At 44.7% G+C, this 25,917-nt stretch overlaps 1 protein-coding gene across 7 annotated transcripts in view; it reads right to left on the reverse strand.

The window, feature by feature from the left end:
- Window positions 1-503: 503 nt before the first annotated feature.
- The window catches only part of LOC139750313 (solute carrier family 53 member 1-like), a 186,994-nt gene continuing 161,580 nt past the window's right edge, over window positions 504-25,917 (reverse strand). For all 7 annotated transcript variants that reach the window (XM_071664969.1, XM_071664968.1, XM_071664975.1 and 4 more), the window contains exon 15: window positions 504-2,801. In XM_071664969.1, coding sequence (XP_071521070.1) covers window positions 2,731-2,801 — 71 coding nt within the window. In that variant the 3' untranslated portion in view covers window positions 504-2,730. The remainder of the gene's footprint in view (window positions 2,802-25,917) is intronic.

A 25,917-nucleotide genomic window follows, 5' to 3' on the forward strand; every position in this document is an offset into this window, starting at 1 on the left:
GATGATCAATCTACTGCCACATACAGGCAACTACCTGATGATCAATCTACTGCCACATACAGGCAACTACCTGATGATCAATCTACTGCCACATACAGGCAACTACCTGATGATCAATCTACTGCCACATACAGGCAACTACCTGATGATCAATCTACTGCCACATACAGGCAACTACCTGATGATCAATCTACTGCCACATACAGGCAACTACCTGATGATCAATCTACTGCCACATACAGGCAACTACCTGATGATCAATCTACTGCCACATACAGACAACTACCTGATGATCAATCTACTGCCACATACAGGCAACTACCTGATGATCAATCTACTGCCACATACAGGCAACTACTTAATGATCAATCTACTGCCACATACAACACACACACAACAACAATTACCATCACTACAACTAGAAGACAAACTTAATTAACTCCACTAAATGTGTTAAGTAACTAAGAATTTCTGGTTAGTTTGAGGGTAAAATAAAGACCATCAAGTAGAAACTCACGTTTTTTGAACATATAAAAACTAGATACAATCAACGATGAAGGGAGACTGAAGAGGAGTTGGTGGTGAGATGCCAAACTTACATGAACCGCATCTACGTATACTACTGCTACCATACACCATCATTACATCTACTGAACACTCATATATATATATATATATATATATATATATATATATATATATATATATATATATATATATATATATATATATATATAACTGGAAAGGATCAAGTATATATCCATTATGACTTAGCTCAACATGACATTGTTAAATTATCATCATTCCAGTCTATGTTCCTTAGGACATTACATATCTGCAGTTCAGAGTTTATTGATGATGTTTGAGAAGGTATATTCTATTGCATCCAAGTTAAAGTACCCTAGATCTTTCCTTGATAAATCTCTTAAGTTGGCAAAGAAATAATTTTATAGAGTTGAACACGAACCTCCCCTTGACACCCTAAACCTTTTAGTTCTCCCTTTTAATAATAATAATTTTACTTTACTTCCTATGTTGCTTAAGTCCTTTAATGTAAATATTACCTTCAGCAACAACAAAACTAAAAAGAATATCTTAAACAGGAGCTTACCAGAAAATTCTGCAGGATGCATCTATAGAATGCCATGTAGAAATTGTGATAAGTTTTATGCTGGACAGACTGGTAAGGATCTTTCTGTTAGACTTAAACCACATAAATATAGTATATGAACAGGACAAGAATCAAATGCCTTGTTCAGTCATGTTAAAAACTATGATCATTGTATTGACTGGAGTAATGCCATCTCAGTTGTTAACTCTAACTCCAGTACCACGAAAAATAGTGAATCTTCTATTATCAAATATACAAAGAATTGTAACACTAAAATTAGTGAAGGTCTATACAAACTGGATAGTTATATTGTTGATAAAATTTGTGACCAATTCCCCTTCTCGTCCACATAAGTTTATGATACGCTTCTTGCCAAACTTGAACGCACCCGACCTACATTCGGACATTCACTTGTTTCCCAAATGGCGTCCTAGCTACGTTGTATATCAACTGTTATATTTCTTTCTTGCATCTCCCTGATGATGTGATTATTACACGAAAGTGCACTTGGGAACTTATCGTGTTTGATTTCCCCGTGGACTCATAGGAATATATATATATATATATATATATATATATATATATATATATATATATATATATATATATATATATATATATATATATATATATATATATATAAACTACAACATGTAATACATAATGATCAGTTTGCCATAAGAGAGGTAACTATAATAGAACTTGTCTGGCCTGATACATCTCCTGACGTTATGCTGCTGGACACTGTCATGACCCCAGAAGGAGGTAGGGTCGTTCCTCCCGCCTGGGCACTGTACATCACGAGCAGTAGCAGCAGCAAGGATCAAACTACTGTCCAACACAGGTCCTGGCATGGACCTGAGCGCTATGTTCTTAATGTATATACAACTGTACAGGAGAGAGAACAGGTGTGTCGGCCTCGTGAGAGGTTGGGTTCATATGTGACTGAGAGTACGTGGCCCCTGGCCGCCAACACCCGCTGGGAGCATGTGTATTTATGTAGTGGGATCCTGAGATGATGTCTCCTCCAGCACGCCCACGCCCACGCACGACCAACATCCTTCTTGTAGGTGTCAGTGGAGGAGGCACTGAGGTCTTGGTAGTGGAGGACACTGCTGTGTTGCTGTTGTAGGCACTGCGGTGGTGTTGGAGGCACTGCGGTGGTGTTGGAGGCACTGCGGTGGTGTTGGAGGCACTGCAGTGTTGTTGGAGGCACTTCGGTCTTGTTGGAGACACTGTTGTGTTGTTGGAGGCACTCCGGTCTTGTTGGAGACACTGTTGTGTTGTTGGAGGCACTGCGGTGTTGTTGGAGGCACTGCGGTGGTGTTGGAGGCACTGCGGTGGTGTTGGAGGCATTGCGGTGGTGTTGTTGAAGGCACTGCGGTGGTGTTGGAGGCACTGAGGTGTTGTTGGAGGCACTGCGGTGTTGTTGGAGGCACTGCGGTGTTGTTGAAGGCACTGCGGTGGTGTTGGAGGCACTGCGGTGGTGTTGGAGGCACTGCGGTGGTGTTGGAGGCACTGCGGTGTTGTTGGAGGCACTGCGGTGGTGTTGGAGGCACTGCGGTGTTGTTGGAGGCACTGCGGTGGTGTTGGAGGCATGCCTGGTGCTGATAGATGGTCTATCTACCATACTGGGCCACCAGGACGCCCACGTCATCTTCCTTCGCAGGGAAGGGCAGTGTACCACCGTCTGTAACATGAGATACAGTTAGTAGTGTACAGTTGGTCAGCTCAGGTGAAGTGTACACCATCTGTAACACTGTAACATGAGATATAGTTAGTGGTGTACAGCTGGTCAGCTCAGGTGAAGTGTACACCATCTGTAACACTGTAACATGAGATACAGTTAGTAGTGTACAGCTGGTCAGCCCAGCTGCCCAGGTACATACAACACCTCCCCTGTATATGAAACATCCTTATCTAAGTAAGTGTTCAACGATGTATTAACTGTGGTAGATGTGGTGTGGGGCTACACCAGTGGTAGACCTCCACCTTCACCCCTTAATAACCTATATTGAACATGTTGTAATGTTATGGATGTTCAACACTGAACATGTTGTAATGTTATGGATGGTCAACACTGAACATGTTGTAATGTTATGGATGGTCAACACTGAACATGATGTAATGTTATGGATGGTCAGTACTGAACATGTTGTTATGGATGTTCAACACTGAACATGTTGTAATGTTATGGATGGTCAACACTGAACATGTAATGTTATGGAAGGTCAACACTGAACATGTTGTAATGTTATGGATGTTCAACATTGAACATGTTGTAATGTTATGGAAGGTCAACACTGAACATGTAATGTTATGGATGGTCAACACTGAACATGTTGTAATGTTATGGATGGTCAACACTGAACATGTTGTAATGTTATGGATGGTCAGCACTGAACATGTTGTAATGTTATGGATGGTCAACACTGAACATGTAATGTTATGGAAGGTGAACACTGAACATGTTATGTTATGGATGGTCAACACTGAACATGTAATGTTATGGATGGTCAACACTGAACATGTTGTAATGTTATGGATGGTCAACACTGAACATGTTGTAATGTTATGGATGTTCAACACTGAACATGTTGTAATGTTATGGATGGTCAGCACTGAACATGTTGTAATGTTATGGATGGTCAACACTGAACATGTTGTAATGTTATGGATGGTCAGCACTGAACATGTTGTAATGTTATGGATGGTCAGCACTGAACATGTAATGTTATGGATGGTCAACACCGAACATGTTGTAATGTTATGGATGGTCAACACTGAACATGTAATGTTATGGATGGTCAACACTGAGCATGTTGTAATGTTATGGATGGTCAACACTGAACATGTTATAATGTTATGGATGGTCAGCACTGAACATGTAATGTTATGGATGGTCAACACTGAACATGTTGTAATGTTATGGAAGGTCAACACTGAACATGTTGTAATGTTATGGATGGTCAGCACTGAACATGTAATGTTATGGATGGTCAACACTGAACATGTTGTAATGTTATGGATGGTCAACACTGGACATGTAATGTTATGGATGGTCAACACTGAACATGTTGTAATGTTATGGAAGGTCAACACTGAACATGTTATAATGTTATGGATGGTCAGCACTGAACATGTAATGTTATGGATGGTCAACACTGAACATGTTGTAATGTTATGGATGGTCAACACTGAACATGTTATAATGTTATGGATGGTCAGCACTGAACATGTAATGTTATGGATGGTCAGCACTGAACATGTAATGTTATGGATGGTCAGCACTGAACATGTTGTAATGTTATGGATGGTCAACACTGAACATGTTGTAATGTTATGAATGGTCAGCACTGAACATGTTGTAATGTTATGGATGGTCAACACTGAACATGTTGTAATGTTATGGATGGTCAACACTGAACATGTTGTAATGTTATGGATGGTCAACACTGAACATGTTGTAATGTTATGGATGGTCAACACTGAACATGTTGTAATGTTATGGATGGTCAACACTGAACATGTTGTAATGTTATGGATGGTCAGCACTGAACATGTTGTAATGTTATGGATGGTCAACACCGAACATGTTTTAATGTTATGGATGGTCAACACTGAACATGTTGTAATGTTATGGATGGTCAACACTGAACATGTTGTAATGTTATGGATGGTCAACACTGAACATGTTGTAATGTTATGGATGGTCAGCACTGAACATGTTGTAATGTTATGGATGGTCAACACTGGACATGCTGTAATGTTATGGATGGTCAACACTTGACATGTTGTACGGTAATGGATGGTCAACACTGAACATGTTGTAATGTTATGGATGGTCAACACTGGACATGTACTGTTATGGACGGTCAGTACTGAACGTGTAATGTTATGGATGGTCAGCACTGAGCATGTTGTAATGTTATGGATGGTCAGCACTGAACATGTTGTAATGTTATGGATGGTCAACACTGGACATGCTGTAATGTTATGGATGGTCAACACTGAACATGTTGTAATGTTATGGATGGTCACACTGGACATGCTGTAATGTTATGGATGGTCAACAATGAACATGTTGTAATGTTATGGATGGTCAACACTGGACATGGTGTAATGTTATGGATGGTCAGTACTGAACATGTTGTAATGTTATGGATGGTCAACACTGAACATGTAATGTTATGGATGGTCAACACTGGACATGCTGTAATGTTATGGATGGTCAACACTTGACATGTTGTACGGTAATGGATGGTCAACACTGAACATGTTGTAATGTTATGGATGGTCAACACTGAACATGCTGTAATGTTTTGGATGTTCAACACTGGACATAACATGTAATGTTATGGATGGTCAACACTGGACATGCTGTAATGTTATGGATGGTCAGCACTGAACATGTTGTAATGTTATGGATGGTCAATACAGAACATGTTGTAATGTTATGGATGGTCAATACAGAACATGTTGTAATGTTATGGATGGTCAACACTGGACATGTTGTAATGTTATGGATGGTCAACACTGAACATGTTGTAATGTTATGGATGGTCAATACAGAACATGTTGTAATGTTATGGATGGTCAACACTGAACATGTTGTAATGTTATGGATGGTCAACACTGAACATGTTGTAATGTTGTGGATGGTCAATACAGAACATGTTGTAATGTAATGGATGGTCAACACTGGACATGCTGTAATGTTATGGATGGTCAACACTAAACATGTTGTAATGTTATGGATGGTCAACACTGAACATGTTGTAATGTTATGGATGGTCAACACTGAACATGTTGTAATGCTATGGATGGTCAACACTGGACATGCTGTAATGTTATGGATGGTCAACACTGAACATGTAATGCTATGGATGGTCAACACTGAACATGTACTGTTATGGACGGTCAGCACTGAACATGTAATGTTATGGATGGTCAACACTGAACATGCTGTAATGTTTTGGATGTTCAACACTGGACATGTAATGTTATGGATGGTCAGTACTAAACATGTAATGTTATGGATGGTCAACACTGAACATGCTATAATGTTATGGATGGTCAATACTGGACATGCTGTAATGTTATGGATGGTCAACACTGAACATGTTGTAATGTTATGGATGGTCAATACAGAACATGCTATAATGTTATGGATGGTCAATACAGAACATGTTGTAATGTTATGGATGGTCAACACTGAACATGTTGTAATGCTATGGATGGTCAACAATGGACATGTAATGTTATGGATGGTCAACACTGAACATGCTGTAATGTTTTGGATGTTCAACACTGGACATGTAATGTTATGGATGGTCAGTACTAAACATGTAATGTTATGGATGGTCAATACTGAACATGTTATGGATGGTCAGTACTAAACATGTAATGTTAGGGATGGTCAACATTGGACATGTTATGGATGGTCAGTACTAAACATGTAACGTTATGGATAGTCAATACTGAACATGTTGTAATGTTATGATGGTCAACACTGACCATGTACTGTTATGGATGGTCAGTACTGAACATGTTGTAATGTTATGATGGTCAACACTGAACATGTACTGTTATGGATGGTCAGTACTGAACATGTTGTAATGTTATGATGGTCAACACTGAACATGTACTGTTATGGATGGTCAGTAGTGAACATGTTGTAATGTTATGGATGGTCAACACTAGACATGTATTGTTATAGAAGGTTAACAATAGAGAACTGTTATACAGTTGTTGTTCAAATATGGTCTGTCTTCAAACTGGCTTACCCACATCCTTCCCCGGATGTGTGGTTCATAGTAGCAAGACTAGTGTGTGTTGTGGGCGTGGAGATTGTGTGGTATGTGTGAAGAACACCTTGTCTCATTACTACATACATACATACATATACTTACATACATACATACGTACATAATACATACATAGACTTACATACATACATATATATACATACATACATACATACATACATACAGACAGACAGACAGACAGAGACATACGTACATACATACATACATACATACATACATACATACATACATACGTGCATGCATACATACATACAAATACATACATACATAGATACAGACATACATGCATACATACATACATACATACATACATACATACATACATACATACATACATATATACATACATACATACACACACATAAATACTAACATACATACATGCATACATGTTGATACAAGTGTCGGTGATCCAATTGCTTATAGTTTCATAAGTTTGCCGGTACTTTATGTGGCTTCTGTTATTTACCCCCTTGTGACACACCTAATCATTCTCATGCAACATTCACTTTCATCCATGCAAAATTACATTGTTTAATCACATGCACAATGATAACATCGTTTAATTACATGCACAATGATTACATTGTTTAATTACATGTACAATGATTACATGGTTTAATTACATGCACAATGATTACAGCATTGATTACATATAGAATGATTACATCGTTTAATTACATGCACAATGATTACATATTTGATTACATGTACAATGATTACATTGTTTAATTACATGTACAATGATTACATCATTAATGGTGGTATGAATGCAAGGTTTTGAAGGATCAGTAAGAGGATTACTTACACACGTACAAACTCGTCCTAAATAATCAGTTATCACATCCTGTTATTAATATTAGATTATTGTTGACAATGATAACGAAGAGTTATCTTCCACCTTATACACTGATAAATCATAACTAGATGGAAATAAATGATAATCTCACGACTTAATAATAAACACTGTCTTGGCAATGTTAACGAAGAGCAAAGTGAACAGGTGGATATCAGAACCTGACACATGTGTTGCATCTGTATGTTGGAATGGTTATGTGGATGATTAATTGGTTATAGGAATGATTGGTTACAGGAATGATTGGTTATAGGAATGATTGGTTATAAGAATGACTGGTTATAAGAATGATTGGTTATAGGAATGATTGGTTACAGGAATGATTGGTTATAGGAATGATTGGTTATAAGAATGACTGGTTATAAGAATGATTGGTTATAGGAATGATTGGTTATAGGAATGGGTGGTTATAGGACTGATTGGTTACAGGACTGATTGTTGACAGGAAAAATAGGTTATAGGACTGATTGGTTACAGGAATGATTGGTTATAGGAATGATTGGTTATAGGAATGGGTGGTTATAGGACTGATTGTTGACAGGAAAAATAGGTTATAGGAATGATTGGTTACAGGAATGATTGGTTATAGAAATGATTGGTTATAGGAATGGGTGGTTATAGGACTGATTGGTTACAGGAATGATTGTTGACAGGAAAAATAGGTTATAGGACTGATTGGTTACAGGAATGATTGGTTATAGGAATGATTGGTTATAGGAATGGGTGGTTATAGGACTGATTGGTTACAGGAATGATTGGTTATAGGAATGACTGTAGGAATGATTGGTTACAGGGATGATTGGTAATATGAATGATTGGTTACAGGGATGATTGGTTACAGGAATGATTGGTTATAGGAATGATTGGTTACAGGAATGATTGGTTACAGGAATGATTGGTTATAGGAATGATTGGTTACAGGAATGATTGTTTACATGAATGATTGGTTACAGGGATGATTGGTAATATGAATGATTGGTTACAGGGATGATTGGTTACAGGAATGATTGGTTACAGGAATGATTGGTTACAGGAATGATTGGTTACAGGAATGATTGGTTATAGGAATGATTGGTTACAGGAATGATTGTTTACATGAATGATTGGTTACAGGGATGATTGGTAATATGAATGATTGGTTACAGGGATGATTGGTAATATGAATGATTGGTTATGGGAAAGAGTTTCATGTTATACAGCGTACTGGTCGACCATCACCCGACTGTGATGCAAACTGGCGCCAACAGCTGGTGTGGACTGGGGCTGTTGCTGGGTGATGATTGGACGTTGTATGATAATACTGACACATGTTGGAGGATCACTGGACGTTGTATGATAATACTGACACATGTTGGTGGATCACTGGACGTTGTATGATAATACTGACACATGTTGGAGGATCACTGGACGTTGTATGATAATACTGACACATGTTGGTGGATCACTGGACGTTGTACGATAATACTGACACATGTTGGAGGATCACTGGACGTTGTATGATAATACTGACACATGTTGGTGGATCACTGGACGTTGTATGATAATACTGACACATGTTGGAGGATCACTGGACGTTGTATGATAATACTGACACATGTTGGTGGATCACTGGACGTTGTATGATAATACTGACACATGTTGGAGGATCACTGGACGTTGTATGATAATACTGACACATGTTGGTGGATCACTGGACGTTGTATGATAATACTGACACATGTTGGTGGATCACTGGACGTTGTATGATAATACTGACACATGTTGGTGGATCACTGGACGTTGTATGATAATACTGACACATGTTGGTGGATCACTGGACGTTGTATAATAATACTGACACATGTATGTACACTTACAAGGTAACATGTTGGGGGATCATTGGACGTTGTATAATAATACTGACACATGTACGTACACCAGGTATGTACACCAGGTAACTAAATCTGTAAGCCATTATCACACAGACATAAGTGTTTCTTAACAATGATATAAATATCTTGGCTAGGAATGTGACTAATACTTTATATGAATGTACTAGGCTGAGAGTGGTTCATGTAGGGAATGTTGTATACCGTGTACATAATGTACTAGGCTGAGAGTGGTTCATGTAGGGAATGTTGTATACCGTGTACATAATGTACTAGGCTGAGTGTGGCTCATGTAGGGAATGTTGTATACCGTGTACATAATGTACTAGGCTGAGAGTGGTTCATGTAGGGAATGTTGTATACCGTGTACATAATGTACTAGGCTGAGAGTGGCTCATGTAGGGAATGGTGTATACCGTGTACATAATGTACTAGGCTGAGAGTGGTTCATGTAGGGAATGTTGTATACCGTGTACATAATGTACTAGGCTGAGAGTGGCTCATGTAGGGAATGTTGTATACCGTGTACATAATGTACTAGGCTGAGAGTGGCTCATGTAGGGAATGGTGTATACCGTGTACATAATGTACTAGGCTGAGAGTGGCTCATGTAGAGAATGGTGTATACCGTGTACATAATGTACTAGGCTGAGTGTGGCTCATGTAGGGAATGTTGTATACCGTCTAGATAATGTACTAGGCTGAGAGTGGCTCATGTAGAGAATGTTGTATACCGTGTACATAATGTACTAGGCTGAGAGTGGCTCATGTAGAGAATGTTGTATACCGTGTACATAATGTACTAGGCTGGGTGTGGCTCATGTAGGGAATGTTGTATACCGTCTAGATAATGTACTAGGCTGGGTGTGGCTCATGTAGGGAATGGTGTATACCGTGTAGATAATGTACTAGGCTGAGAGTGGCTCATGTAGGGAATGGTGTATACCGTGTAGATAATGTACTAGGCTGAGTGTGGCTCATGTAGGGAATGTTGTATACCGTGTACATAATGTACTAGGCTGAGTGTGGCTCATGTAGGGAATGTTGTATACCGTGTACATAATGTACTAGGCTGAGAGTGGCTCATGTAGGGAATGTTGTATACCGTCTAGATAATGTACTAGGCTGGGTGTGGCTCATGTAGGGAATGGTGTATACCGTGTACATAATGTACTAGGCTGAGTGTGGCTCATGTAGGGAATGTTGTATACCGTGTACATAATGTACTAGGCTGAGTGTGGCTCATGTAGGGAATGTTGTATACCGTGTACATAATGTACTAGGCTGAGAGTGGCTCATGTAGGGAATGTTGTATACCGTCTAGATAATGTACTAGGCTGGGTGTGGCTCATGTAGGGAATGGTGTATACCGTGTACATAATGTACTAGGCTGAGTGTGGCTCATGTAGGGAATGTTGTATACCGTGTACATAATGTACTAGGCTGAGAGTGGCTCATGTAGGGAATGTTGTATACCGTCTAGATAATGTACTAGGCTGAGTGTGGCTCATGTAGAGAATGTTGTATACCGTCTAGATAATGTACTAGGCTGAGAGTGGCTCATGTAGAGAATGGTGTATACCGTGTACATAATGTACTAGGCTGAGTGTGGCTCATGTAGGGAATGTTGTATACCGTCTAGATAATGTACTAGGCTGAGAGTGGCTCATGTAGAGAATGGTGTATACCGTGTACATAATGTACTAGGCTGAGTGTGGCTCATGTAGAGAATGTTGTATACCGTCTAGATAATGTACTAGGCTGGGTGTGGCTCATGTAGGGAATGTTGTATACCGTGTACATAATGTACTAGGCTGAGTGTGGCTCATGTAGAGAATGTTGTATACCGTGTACATAATGTACTAGGCTGGGTGTGGCTCATGTAGGGAATGGTGTATACCGTGTAGATAATGTACTAGGCTGAGTGTAGCTCATGTAGACAATATAGGTAGATGGGAAATATTACTACAACATAATGATGACTTGAGAGTTTGGAGAGCAGATGATTGGAGGAGGAACACATCATGCAGGTCGTGTGGATAATATCAACATGCTCAAACGAGGGAGAATTCAAGGTTCATTGTGAAAATGTTCTCAACCCTCCACATGAGCCTTCTTCTGCTGCTGATCATGGAAATGTTACTGTTACGTGTGGACGACTCTCCCGTGGCGTCCCAGGTAATGTCTTGTATCAAATCCAAGTTTATTCTCCCTGACCAGGGGTTCAAATCTACCTAACAAGTCTTCTGTCGAAGCTTTGTGTGTGTTGTCTTCATCACATTTCATGAAAACCCCTGCCTCCAGTGTTCTCCCTGGTCATGTGTTGTAGCCGTGCCTGGCGTGCTCTACCTGGACAGACGTGATGCTACTTTTCGTGTTCTTCCAGCTGGGTGTTGTTGCTGTCTGGTTTTCTCCCTGACCAGGTATATCACAACCCGGTGTGTTCTTTCTGACCGTTTGGTGAATGTCTCGTGTGTCCTCCCTCAGCAGATGTAATGCGGCCTGCTGTGTTCTCCCTGACTATACAGGTATGACATTCTATGGTGTGTTGTCTTTGGCCAGGAGTTTTATTACTGCCTGTGTTCTCCCTGTTCATGTGGTATCAACTTCTGGTGTGTTCTCCCTGGTCGTGTCGTATTACTTCTTAGTGTGTTCTCCCTGGCCAGGTGCTACATAGCCCTGCCTACTGTGTTCTCCCTGGCCAGGTGCTACATAGCCCTGCCTGCTGTGTTCTCCCTGGCCAGGTGCTACATAGCCCTGCCTACTGTGTTCTCCCTGGCCAGGTGCTACATAGCCCTGCCTGCTGTGTTCTCCCTGGCCAGGTGCTACATAGCCCTGCCTGCTGTGTTCTCCCTGGCCAGGTGCTACATAGCCCTGCCTGCTGTGTTCACACACGTTCAGGTGTTGTATTACTAACTGGTGTGTGTTCTTTCTCCCCAGCCAGGTGTTGTATGACTGCCTGGTGTGTTCTCCCTGCCCAGGTGTTGTATCACTTCTTGTTGTGTGTTGTGCCTCGCTAAGTGGACGTAACTTGCCAGTACTGTGGCCGGCCAGGATAACAATCACTGTGATATTAGGATATCAAGGATCGCCCCCACGGCCGCCCGCGGGGTGTGTGTGTCGTAATAGCCGTCTTTATATTTTTTCTTCTACACTTGTCTTGCACGACAAGGTATGTCAGGGTCAGCACGAGTCAGTCATGAGAGTTTGTCATAGTTGAATGAGTTATCATAATGCGTGTATCAGACACTTGTAGTTACTTAATGGCCTTAAAATAAACACTGTATGGCAGTGTTCAGGTTAGGTTAGGTTAGGTTAGTGAGGGACGTGTTCGCTCAACTCATCGTACATAAACCATCATCTAATCATGTCAATATCGCTCTAAGGCCGGTGTTTGAGTCAACACTGGGCCGTCTACCTCAACTTCCACAGGAAGAACCTCTACGTACAGTCCTGACTGAGAGAAGGTAAACACCGATGATGGAAATGAAGTTACTGTCATGAGTGGAAACTTCAAAGGGGAAAAGTACCAGGTGGCGCTGGGGTGGGGGAGGAAGTTGCCAAGCTCAGACTGACCCTGGCAGAGGTGGTGACGATACTGAACCACATCAGAAAACATGACTAAACAACAACAATAACAACAAACAAGGTTGTTATAACCTAGTCCAGCCAAGCCATTATCAGCACAGAGGCTATCGAGCAGTCTGGGAGCAGCGGTCATCAGCAGTAGTCAAGGAGAAAGTCCAGGTGCAGCAGTGGGTGAGGCAGCGGGTGACGCACGAGTTATGTGGCGGCTGCTCGGCCACCCATACGAGCTGATGCATCGCAAAGATAAGAACACCGACACAAACTATGGCTGGGGCCAGCAGGGGGGGAAACCATTAGACCAGAACACACAGCAGCTCAACGAGAAAGAATGGAGACGCAACGGGTTTGGTAACATGTATAGGGGGCAGGTATGGGGTGCATCGACCTATGGAGAGAGGCCAGGAATGAGGGCGGTGGGTGGGTGGGTGGAGTGGGGTGGAACAGCCAAGGGCTCGACCATTATCGGAACATGAGGATCAAGGAAGACCCAGGAACCAGTACTGTGGGAGGGAGATACTCCACTTCCGCTAAAAGACCCAACCCTACTTGGGACACGCCTGCACCTTAGACGAAGAAAGATTGAGTTGGGTGTGCAGACTGCGCGGGGGAGGCGTGCGTGGCGCATTTCCAGCAGCTGGCAAGAGCGAATGGCAGGAGGAGGCAACTCAGAAGGGGTCAGCACCGGAGATCCTGGGGAAACATGTCAAAGGAGACGGAGACCCGCTGGAAAACCTTGGATGATCCACTCCAGGGATGATATGGCACATCCCATCACGAACTCCATCGGGCCAAAGTTTAAAACCATCGTCAGCTCACAAGGAGAGACTGTGCGGAAATCTGCACCGGGTCTGGAATGGAAGACACAAAGGACGGACCTGACCTCGCTCCCGCACCTACAGGAAACACTGGTCATTGTGCTGGAGTTCGAGTTCACCAGATTATCCTGCCAAGATGAGATCACATCCACGAAGACAAGGAAGACAAACACTGAGGACCTGGAGGAGGAGGAGGAGGAGGTGGTGGTAACGCCCTACGACATACCGCACTAGCTGCAAAATGCAGCTGGTGTCTTCACAGTGAGAGGGCGGCAGGAAGAACCAATCTGGGGGTTTCCAGAGCACGTGATAATATGACAGGTGAGCCAACTGTGAACAAAGACTCCATAACTGGGGAAAACAAAGACTCCATAACTGGGGTAAACAAAGACTCTATAACTGGGGTAAACAAAGGGTCTCTTGAAATAGGCGAGACGCAGGTCTTCTGCAGCAGACGTTGGGACGTGCAAGACGAGGACCTAACCAGACGGCTCAAGAACGTCACCCAACCTAGACACAGAAGTTGGCTGGTCGCTCGACTACACCAGCTGCATTCGTCAGTCAAGCCACAGTGAGCAGCTCCAAGCTACGTGGTCTGGTCTACACGGGAGGAGAGACGTGTCCCCCTCGTATCTGTGTTGCTAGGCCAAGTCTCAGGGTACTAATGCCACAACGGAAACCAAGAAGACTGTACGAGGAAGTTCAAGACATACGACTAATCCTTCACTACTTGAGGAAGTTTAGCGAAGCTTTGCCCAAGAACACGTAGCGTCTCCTTATGTTATGATGAGGAACTACAACACGCTCACATGTTGCAGGAATCGGTACAGCACCGGCGGGAGGTGGCCAGCCAAGCCAACTTGTGTCCAGGAGAACCCGAGCGGGACCTACGTTACCACACTTACGACCAACATACCCGTCAGCCAGGCGGTGTACGGCCGACCCACCATGATGGTCGACCACGAGCTGTGGCTATACATGGTGACTGGTCGACCACGAGCTGTGGCTATACATGGTGACGGGTCGACCACGAGCTGTGGCTATACATGGTGACTGGTCGACCACGAGCTGTAGCTATACATGGTGACTGGTCGACCACGTGCTGTGGCTATACATGGTGACTGGTCGACCACGAGCTGTGGCTATACATGGTGACGGGTCGACCACGAGCTGTGGCTATACATGGTGACTGGTCGACCACGAGCTGTGGCTATACATGGTGACGGGTCGACCACGAGCTGTGGCTATACATGGTGACTGGTCGACCACGAGCTGTAGCTATACATGGTGACTGGTCGACCACGTGCTGTGGCTATACATGGTGACTGGTCGACCACGAGCTGTGGCTATACATGGTGACGGGTCGACCACGAGCTGTGGCTATACATGGTGACTGGTCGACCACGAGCTGTGGCTATACATGGTGACGGGTCGACCACGAGCTGTGGCTATACATGGTGACTGGTCGACCACGAGCTGTGGCTATACATGGTGACTGGTCGACCACGAGCTGTGGCTATACATAGTGACTGGTCGACCACGAGCTGTGGCTATACATGGTGACGGGTCGACCACGAGCTGTGGCTATACATGGTGACTGGTCGACCACGAGCTGTAGCTATACATGGTGACTGGTCGACCACGTGCTGTGGCTATACATGGTGACTGGTCGACCACGAGCTGTGGCTATACATGGTGACGGGTCGACCACGAGCTGTGGCTATACATGGTGACTGGTCGACCACGAGCTGTGGCTATACATGGTGACGGGTCGACCACGAGCTGTGGCTATACATGGTGACTGGTCGACCACGAGCTGTGGCTATACATGGTGACTGGTCGACCACGAGCTGTGGCTATACATAGTGACTGGTCGACCACGAGCTGTGGCTATACATGGTGACGGGTCGACCACGAGCTGTGGCTATACATAGTGACTGGTCGACCACGAGCTGTGGCTATACATGGCGACTGGTGATCACAAACTGCCGGTATGTTCACCACAGTTCATGAGGAAGGTGTAGGAATGGTGGCAGGGTATACAACACCAGTAATGTAGGAAGTTAATGGTTTCTAAGGAAGTTAATGGTTTCTAAGGAGGTTAATGACGAGGCAGCAGGCCTTCTATCTTCTCTTAGTAAGACCATGTGAGGGACACCATATGGCTGTACGGACCAGGCTGGAAGGCAAGGTCTCATGCTAGAGGTGAGGAGCGAGTGGCAGGAGCTGGAGTGGAGCACATCCTGCATGTACCTCACTGCAGCCGAGGTGGAGGGAGGGAGGGAGGAAATGACGAGGCCCCAACCTGAGGTAGGTGGGTGGGAGACCAGCTGTGGTAGTGTTATGATGATGGTGGTGGTGAGGAGTGAGTAAACCACACACACACACACACACACACACTGTGGGCCAGACAACTACAGAGGAGATGGAGTGTGTCTTACCTGTAGTGATGATAATATACTGTTTGTGTCACATCTCGTCATTGTAAACATCAAGTGTACAGCTTATGTGATGGGTTAACATATTAGTGACAGTTTAAGTTCACAGGGATCTTGAGTACGTAGGTGAGTACCTTGTATACAAGAATTAGTGTAGCTAAATGTATCATCTCCCTCAATACAGCGAGGCTGCTATGTACGAGGCAATACAGCGGGGCTGCTATGTACGAGGCAATACAACGGGGCTGCTATGTACGAGGCAATACAGCGGGGCTACTATGTACGAGGCAATACAACGGGGCTGCTATGTACGAGGCAATACAGCGGGACTGCTATGTACGAGGCAATACAACGGGGCTGCTATGTACGAGGCAATACAGCGAGGCTGCTATGTACGAGGCAATACAGCGAGGCTGCTATGTACGAGGCAATACAGCGGGGCTGCTATGTACGAGGCAATACAACGGGGCTGCTATGTACGAGGCAATACAGCGGGACTGCTATGTACGAGGCAATACAGCGGGGCTGCTATGTACGAGGCAATACAGCGGGGCTGCTATGTACGAGGCAATACAACGGGGCTGCTATGTACGAGGCAATACAACGGGGCTGCTATGTACGAGGCAATACAACGGGGCTGCTATGTACGAGGCAATACAGCGGGGCTGCTATGTACGAGGCAATACAACGGGGCTGCTATGTACGAGGCAATACAACGGGGCTGCTATGTACGAGGCAATACAGCGGGGCTGCTATGTACAAGGCACGGCTCAATCTTCTCTACTCCAGCTTTCAGTTTTCTCTCATGAAACACATGACAGTCATGAGAGTCATGAGACAGTCAAGTGACAGTCATGAGAGTCATGAGACAGTCAAGTGACAGTCATGAGAGTCATGAGACAGTCAAGTGACAGTCATGAGAGTCATGAGACAGTCAAGTGACAGTCATGAGAGGTCCTGAGCCTAGCATGAGCAACCACATGGTCAGCCAGTGGACGCGCACGGTAGGCACGGAAGAGCCAGCAAGTTTCTCCAATTCTGATCAAAGTGTTTCGAGTGTAGTGAACTATTTACATCGCTCTTACATGTACATATTACATTGTGATCCTATGGCCCAAGTTCAGATATTAAAAGTGCACCATTATATATATATATATATATATATATATATATATATATATATATATATATATATATATATATATATATATATATATATATATATCCAAGTAATATAACATTAATGTGGCTGTATATGTAGAGGGCAACTTTATTCATTAAAGTGGCTGTATATGTAGAGGACAACTTTATTCATTAATGTTGCTGGATATGTAGAGGGCAACATCCCTCATTTATGTGGCTGTATATGTAGAGGGCAACATTCCTCATTCATGAATGGTGTAGTCAACAAAGCCCCGTTGCCGATAGAAAAGAACACTGTGTTCTGAATGTTACGATCTCTGAAATGTAAGGAATTGGTGTATGTTTATAGTACTGCAGATCTGCAGATGTTTATCAAATGAGAACACAGAACACTGAGGAACTCTCAGTGGTGTTCATACGCCTACCCACATCTCATCTACCACTGAAGGGGCCCAACTATATAACGCCACGCGAACCGACTATTTATGATGGATACACCAAACCACTGACACTACTGGAACCAGAACACTGACACTACTGGAACCAGAACACTGACACTACTGGAACCAGAACACTGACACTACTGGAACCAGAACACTGACACTACTGGAGGCAGAACACTGACACTACTGGAACCAGAACACTGACACTACTGGAACCAGAACACTGACACTACTGGAACCAGAACATTGACACTACTGGAACCAGAACACAGACACTACTGGAACCAGAACACTGACACTACTGGAACCAGAAGTGACACTACTGGAACCATGACACCGACACTACTGGAACCAGAACACTGACACTACTGGAACCAGATCACATACACTACTGGAACCTTAACACTGACACTACTGGAACCAGAACACTGACACTACAGGAACCAGAACATTGACACTACTGGAACCAGAACACTGACACGTCCGGAACCAGAACACTGACACTACTGGAACCAGAACATTGACACTACTGGAACCAGAACACTGACACTACTGGAACCATGACACTGACACTACTGGAACCAGAACACTGACACTACTGGAACCAGAACATTGACACTACTGGAACCAGAACACAGACACTACTGGAACCAGAACACTGACACTACTGGAACCAGAAGTGACACTACTGGAACCATGACACCGACACTACTGGAACCAGAACACTGACACTACTGGAACCAGATCACATACACTACTGGAACCTTAACACTGACACTACTGGAACCAGAACACTGACACTACAGGAACCAGAACATTGACACTACTGGAACCAGAACACTGACACTACTGGAACCAGAACATTGACACTACTGGAACCAGAACACTGACACTACTGGAACCAGAACACTGACACTACTGGAACCAGAACATTGACACTACTGGAACCAGAACACAGACACTACTGGAACCAGAACATTGACACTACTGGAACCAGAACACAGACACTACTGGAACCAGAAGTGACACTACTGGAACCATGACACCGACACTACTGGAACCAGAACACTGACACTACTGGAACCAGAACACCGACACTACTGGAACCAGAACACTGACACTACTGGAACCAGAACACTGACACTACTGAAACCAGAACACTGACACTACTGGAACCATGACACCGACACTACTGGAACCAGAACACTGACACTACTGGAACCAGAACACAGACACTACTGGAACCAGAAGTGACACTACTGGAACCATGACACCGACACTACTGGAACCAGAACACTGACACTACTGGAACCAGAACACAGACACTACTGGAACCAGAAGTGACACTACTGGAACCATGACACCGACACTACTGGAACCAGAACACTGACACTACTGGAACCAGAACACCGACACTACTGGAACCAGAACACTGACACTACTGGAACCAGAACACAGACACTACTGGAACCAGAACACTGACACTACTGGAACCAGAACACTGACACTACTGGAACCAGAACACTGACACTACTGGAACAAGAACACTGACGCTACTGGAACAAGAACACTGACACTACTGGAACCAGAACACTGACACTATTGGAACCAGAACACTGACACTACTGAAACCAGAACACTGACACTATTGGAACCAGAACACTGACGCTACTGGAACCAGAACACTGACGCTACTGGAACCAGAACACTGACACTACTGGAACCAGAACACTGACACTACTAACCAGAACACTGACACTACTGGAACCAGAACACTGACACTACTAACCAGAACACTGACACTACTGGAACCAGAACACTGACACTGCTAACCAGAACACTGACACTACTGGAACCAGAACACTGACACTATTAACCAGAACACTGACACTACTGGAACCAGAACACTGACACTACTAACCAGAACACTGACACTACTGGAACCAGAACACTGACACTACTAACCAGAACACTGACACTACTGGAACCAGAACACTGACACTACTAACCAGAACACTGACACTACCGGAACCAGAACACTGACACTACTAACCAGAACACTGACACTACTGGAACCAGAACACTGACACTACTAACCAGAACACTGGCACTACTGGAACTAGAACACTGACACTACTAACCAGAACACTGACACTACTGGAACCAGAACACTGACATTACTAACCAGAACACTGACACTACTGGAACCAGAACACTGACACTACTGGAACCAGAACACTGACACTACTGGAACCAGAACACTGACACTACTGAAACCAGAACACTGACACTACTGGAACCAGAACACTGACACTACTGGAACCAGAACACTGACACTACTGGAACAAGAACACTGACACTACTGAAACCAGAACACTGACACTACTGGAACCAGAACACTGACACTACTGGAACCAGAACACTGACACTACTGGAACCAGAAGTGACACTACTGGAACCAGAACATTGACACTACTGAAACCAGAACATTGACACTACTGAAACCAGAACACTGACACTACTGGAACCAGAACACTGACACTACTGGAACCAGAACACTGACACTACTGGAACCAGAACACTGACACTACTGAAACAAGAACACTGACACTACTGGAACCAGAACACTAACACTACTGGAACCAGAACACTGACACTACTGGAACCAGAAGTGACACTACTGGAACCAGAACACTAACACTACTGGAACCAGAACATTGACACTACTGAAACCAGAACACTGACACTACTGGAACCAGAACACTGACACTACTGGAACCAGATCACTGACACTACTGGAACCAGAACACTGACACTACTGAAACAAGAACACTGACACTACTGGAACCAGAACACTAACACTACTGGAACCAGAACACTGACACTACTGGAACCAGAACACTGACACTACTGAAACAAGAACACTGACACTACTGGAACCAGAACACTAACACTACTGGAACCAGAACACTGACACTACTGAAACCAGAACACTGACACTACTGGAACCAGAACACTGACACTACTGAAACCAGAACACTGACACTACTGGAACCAGAACACTGACACTACTGGAACCAGAACACTGACACTACTGGAACCAGAACACTGACACTACTGAAACCAGAACACTGACACTACTGGAACCAGAACACTGACACTACTGGAACCAGAACACTGACACTACTGGAACCAGAACACTGACACTACTGAAACCAGAACACTGACACTACTGGAACCAGAAGTGTCATTACTGGAACCAGATCGCTGACACTACTGGAACCAGAACACTGACACTACTGGAACCAGAAGTGTCATTACTGGAACCAGAACACTGACACTACTGGAACCAGAACACTGACACTACTGGAACCAGAACACCTCTCTTGCTTCCAGAACCCAAGTAGAGCCCCTGTCGTGCATGTTTCCAGAACCATCAGTTAAGGTCTTCATGAGGTACAGGCCCTTAACCTCATTAATATCAGTTACGTACATTTTGTGTCATGGTTGTTGTGTGAACAAGGAGAGCCAGGCCATGTTTGGTGGTGGTGGTGGTGGAGGCGGCCAAGTTTAGTGTGGTGGCGCAGGCTTGTGTCGGTCTGTACCCCTAGCTGTGCACCGGGCTCTGGTTGCTACCGTGTGGCCACCACTTCCCTGGATAACCCACACACATACACACACACATACACACACACACCCATCATTATATCTTGAACAGTGTATATATTTCATCCCAATATTGTCCATGTAAGGCGGCACCTGGCGAGCGTCTGGCTTGACCCGACACACACACACGTTCACGCACCTCCTCACCCTGACAGACTTTCCCCAACCGTGTAAACACACGAAGCTTCGCCTCCCACCCGTCCCTCTCGCTGGGCAACATCACACGCGTTGGTGAATCAACGTCGCTACGAAACATCAGAGACGATGTTTCCGTGTCCACTGCTCTCATACACTGTCAGGGCACCAGGGGCGTGGGGCCTGGGGGGGGGGGGGGTAACAAAGTGGGGTCCTCCGTGAAGGCTGTCTAGATATTATGTATGAGGGAGGCCGACCACCAGGGGATCCTTCTATGTTAATCCCAGGACCACGTTGCTCGGCCGGTCTCGCACCATAGTGCTACTAGTGCTACTAGTGTTACTAGTGCTACTAGTGCTACTAGTGTGTCTACATAATTACCTGCTGTACCGCACGGGGGGGGGGGGGGGGGTTTCTACTCGTGCCGCCCCCAACACTTGAACCATGTCAACAATCACACCACTTTACAAATTTGTCTATATTGTCTACACTGTATATGTCCTCATGCAGTATATTGTCTACACTGTGTTTGTCCGCATGCAGTACATTGTCTACACTGTGTATGTCCTCATGCAGTATATTGTCTACATTGTGTATGTCCTCATGCAGTATATTGTCTACATTGTGTATGTCCTCATGCAGTATATTGTCTACATTGTGTATGTCCTCATGCAGTATATTGTCTATATTGTGTATGTCCTCATGCAGTATATTGTCTACATTGTGTACGTCCTGTTATACACCCAAACTTGCCCTTCCAGTAAGTTTCTTCCTTAATATCATACACTGGCCTCTGGTGGTTCTATCCCTGTATCGTTCGTATATTTCCTTCATCGTATACTTGAAAAATGCTAATATCTACTAACAGTTTCTCTTCACTATTCTCCTAATGTGGGATTCTGGCAATATGATAGGGACAATGTCAACACCCCACCCCCCTCTCTCTCACACACACACACACACACACACACACACACACACACACACACTTCTGTGGCACATTTCGGGCCTCTTTCGCTGTGCCCCATCCCCATTACTTCACACTTCCTCAGGGCGAGCTTCTTGTACCACACCAACTTTGTGGTCTGTTTAAGACCCGTTGTGAGTCGACGCAATGCCCTCCCTTGTGACCTGTGCATCGTGTGCAGAGAACCACCCAGGCGGGAGTCCATGCCCTCTGGCAGGTCATTCCCGTGGACCACAGTGGGTAATAGAGCCAGCCCTACGGCACTCCACCTGTCACACCTCAGTTCAGCACCTCGGTCATGTCTCTATGTTTCCTTCCACAAGGATAATCTAATCCTACGTCCACCGAAAGCGCCTCCCACTGCCTCCTTCCTGCCAGGTGATCTGGCATCTCGATCAGCCTTCCATGTTGTACAGCGCCAGGTACTTGCCGGCAGTCCACATACAGAGCGGTCCACCCAGCAGCCTTCTCTTGTGGGATACAGTGTATGTGTTGGGGGCCAGAGCTGGCCGGTCTGTGTTGCACCAGTCATGTTTAGTGTTAGGGACAACTGTTTAGTGTTAGGGACAACTGTTTAGTGTTAGGGACAACTGTTTAGTGTTAGGGACAACTGTTTAGTGTTAGGGACAACTGTTTAGTGTTAGGGACAACTGTTTAGTGTTAGGGACAACTGTTTAGTGTTAGGGACAACTGTTTAGTGTTAGGGACAACTGTTTAGTGTTAGAGGCGACTGTTTAGTGTTAGGGACAACTGTTTAGTGTTAGGGACAACTGTTTAGTGTTAGGGGTAAATGTTTAGTGTTAGGGACAACTGTTTAGTGTTAGGGACAACTGTTTAGTGTTAGGGACAACTGTTTAGTGTTAGGGACAACTGTTTAGTGTTAGGGACAACTGTTTAGTGTTAGGGACAACTGTTTAGTGTTAGAGGCGACTGTTTAGTGTTAGAGGCGACTGTTTAGTGTTAGGGACAACTGTTTAGTGTTAGGGACAACTGTTTAGTGTTAGGGACAACTGTTTAGTGTTAGAGGCGACTGTTTAGTGTTAGGGACAACAGTTTAGTGTTAGGGACAACTGTTTAGTGTTAGGGACAACTGTTTAGTGTTAGGGACAACTGTTTAGTGTTAGGGACAACTGTTTAGTGTTAGGGACAACTGTTTAGTGTTAGGGACAACTGTTTAGTGTTAGAGGCGACTGTTTAGTGTTAGGGACAACTGTTTAGTGTTAGGGACAACTGTTTAGTGTTTGGGACAACTGTTTAGTGTTAGAGGCGACAGTTTAGTTTGTTGGGACTGTGTTTGGTCGTAACACTACTGGCCGTTGGCAGTGTGAGGCTGGGACGTACTTGTTACTGCCAGGTGGGGGTAGTGGGCTGGTGAGGGAGGCTGAGGTGGGGTGGTGATGGAGGCTGAGGTGGGGTGGTGATGGAGGCTGAGGTGGGGTGGTGAGGGAGGCTGAGGTGGGGTGGTGAGGGAGGCTGAGGTGGGGTGGTGATGGAGGCTGAGGTGGGGTGGTGAGGGAGGCTGAGGTGGGGTGGTGAGGGAGGCTGAGGTGGGGTGGTGATGGAGGCTGAGGTGGGGTGGTGATGGAGGCTGAGGTGGGGTGGTGAGGGAGGCTGAGGTGGGGTGGTGATGGAGGCTGAGGTGGGGTGGTGATGGAGGCTGAGGTGGGGTGGTGAGGGAGGCTGAGGTGGGGTGGTGAGGGAGGCTGAGGTGGGGTGGTGATGGAGGCTGAGGTGGGGTGGTGAGGGAGGCTGAGGTGGGGTGGTGATGGAGGCTGAGGTGGGGTGGTGATGGAGGCTGAGGTGGGGTGGTGAGGGAGGCTGAGGTGGGGTGGTGAGGGAGGCTGAGGTGGGGTGGTGATGGAGGCTGAGGTGGGGTGGTGAGGGAGGCTGAGGTGGGGATGCCAGGTTCCTGGTAGGGTGGTTGTGGAGGTTAGCAGGTGTATGGTGGCCGGTGAAGGGGTGTGGTAGTGAAGGGGTATAAGTGGGAGGTGAGCCAGGTATACTAGTGTGTGTGGTACTGCCACAGGTCAGGTTGGTGTGGCAACTCGCTACACCTGGGAGGCAGAACTGGCCCGGGAAGGAAACATATTCTTTTTTTCCATTTTGGTTTTGATGGAGACAATATGTGGTGTGCTGTCATTCAGGAGGAACTGCTTTGTGCCCGCTATATATAATTATTTATTATTTTGCTTTGTCGCTGTTTCCCGCGTTAGCGAGGTAGCGCAAGGAAACAGACGAAAGAATGGCCCAACCCACCCACATACACATGTATATACATACACGTCCACTCACGCAAATATACATACCTATACATCACAACGTATACATACATACATATATATATATATATATATATATATATATATATATATATATATATATATATATATATATATATATATACATAATTCATACTGTCTGCCTTTATTCATACCCATCGCCACCTCGCCACACATGAAATGGCAACCCCCTCCCCCCGCATGTGCACGAGGTAGCGCTAGGAAAAGACAACAAAGGCCCCATTCGTTCATACTCAGTCTCTAGCTGTCATGTATAATGCACCGAAACCACAGCTCCCTTTCCACATCCAGGCCACACACAACTTTCCATGGTTTACCCCAGACGCTTCACATGCCCTGGTTCAATCCACTGACAGCACGTCGACCCCGGTATACCACATCGTTCCAATTCACTCTATTCCTTGCACGTCTTTCACCCTCCTGCATGTTCAGGCCCCGATCACTCAAAATCTTTTTCACTCCATCTTGCCACCTCCAATTTGGTCTCCCACTTCTCCTCGTTCCCTCCACCTGACACATGTATCCTCTTGGTCAATCTTTCCTCACTCATTCTCTCCATGTGATCAAACCATTTCAAAACACCCTCTTCTGCTCTCTCAACCACACTCTTTTTATTACCACACATCTCTCTTACCCTTTCATTACTTACTTGATCAAACCACCTCACACCACATATTGTCCTCAAACATCTCATTTCCAGCACATCCACCCTCCTCCGCACAACCCTATCTATAGCCCATGCCTCGCAACCATATAACA

This window comes from Panulirus ornatus, chromosome 9 (assembly GCF_036320965.1).
Source record: "Panulirus ornatus isolate Po-2019 chromosome 9, ASM3632096v1, whole genome shotgun sequence".
In the NCBI taxonomy this organism is placed as follows: Eukaryota; Metazoa; Arthropoda; class Malacostraca; order Decapoda; family Palinuridae; genus Panulirus; species Panulirus ornatus.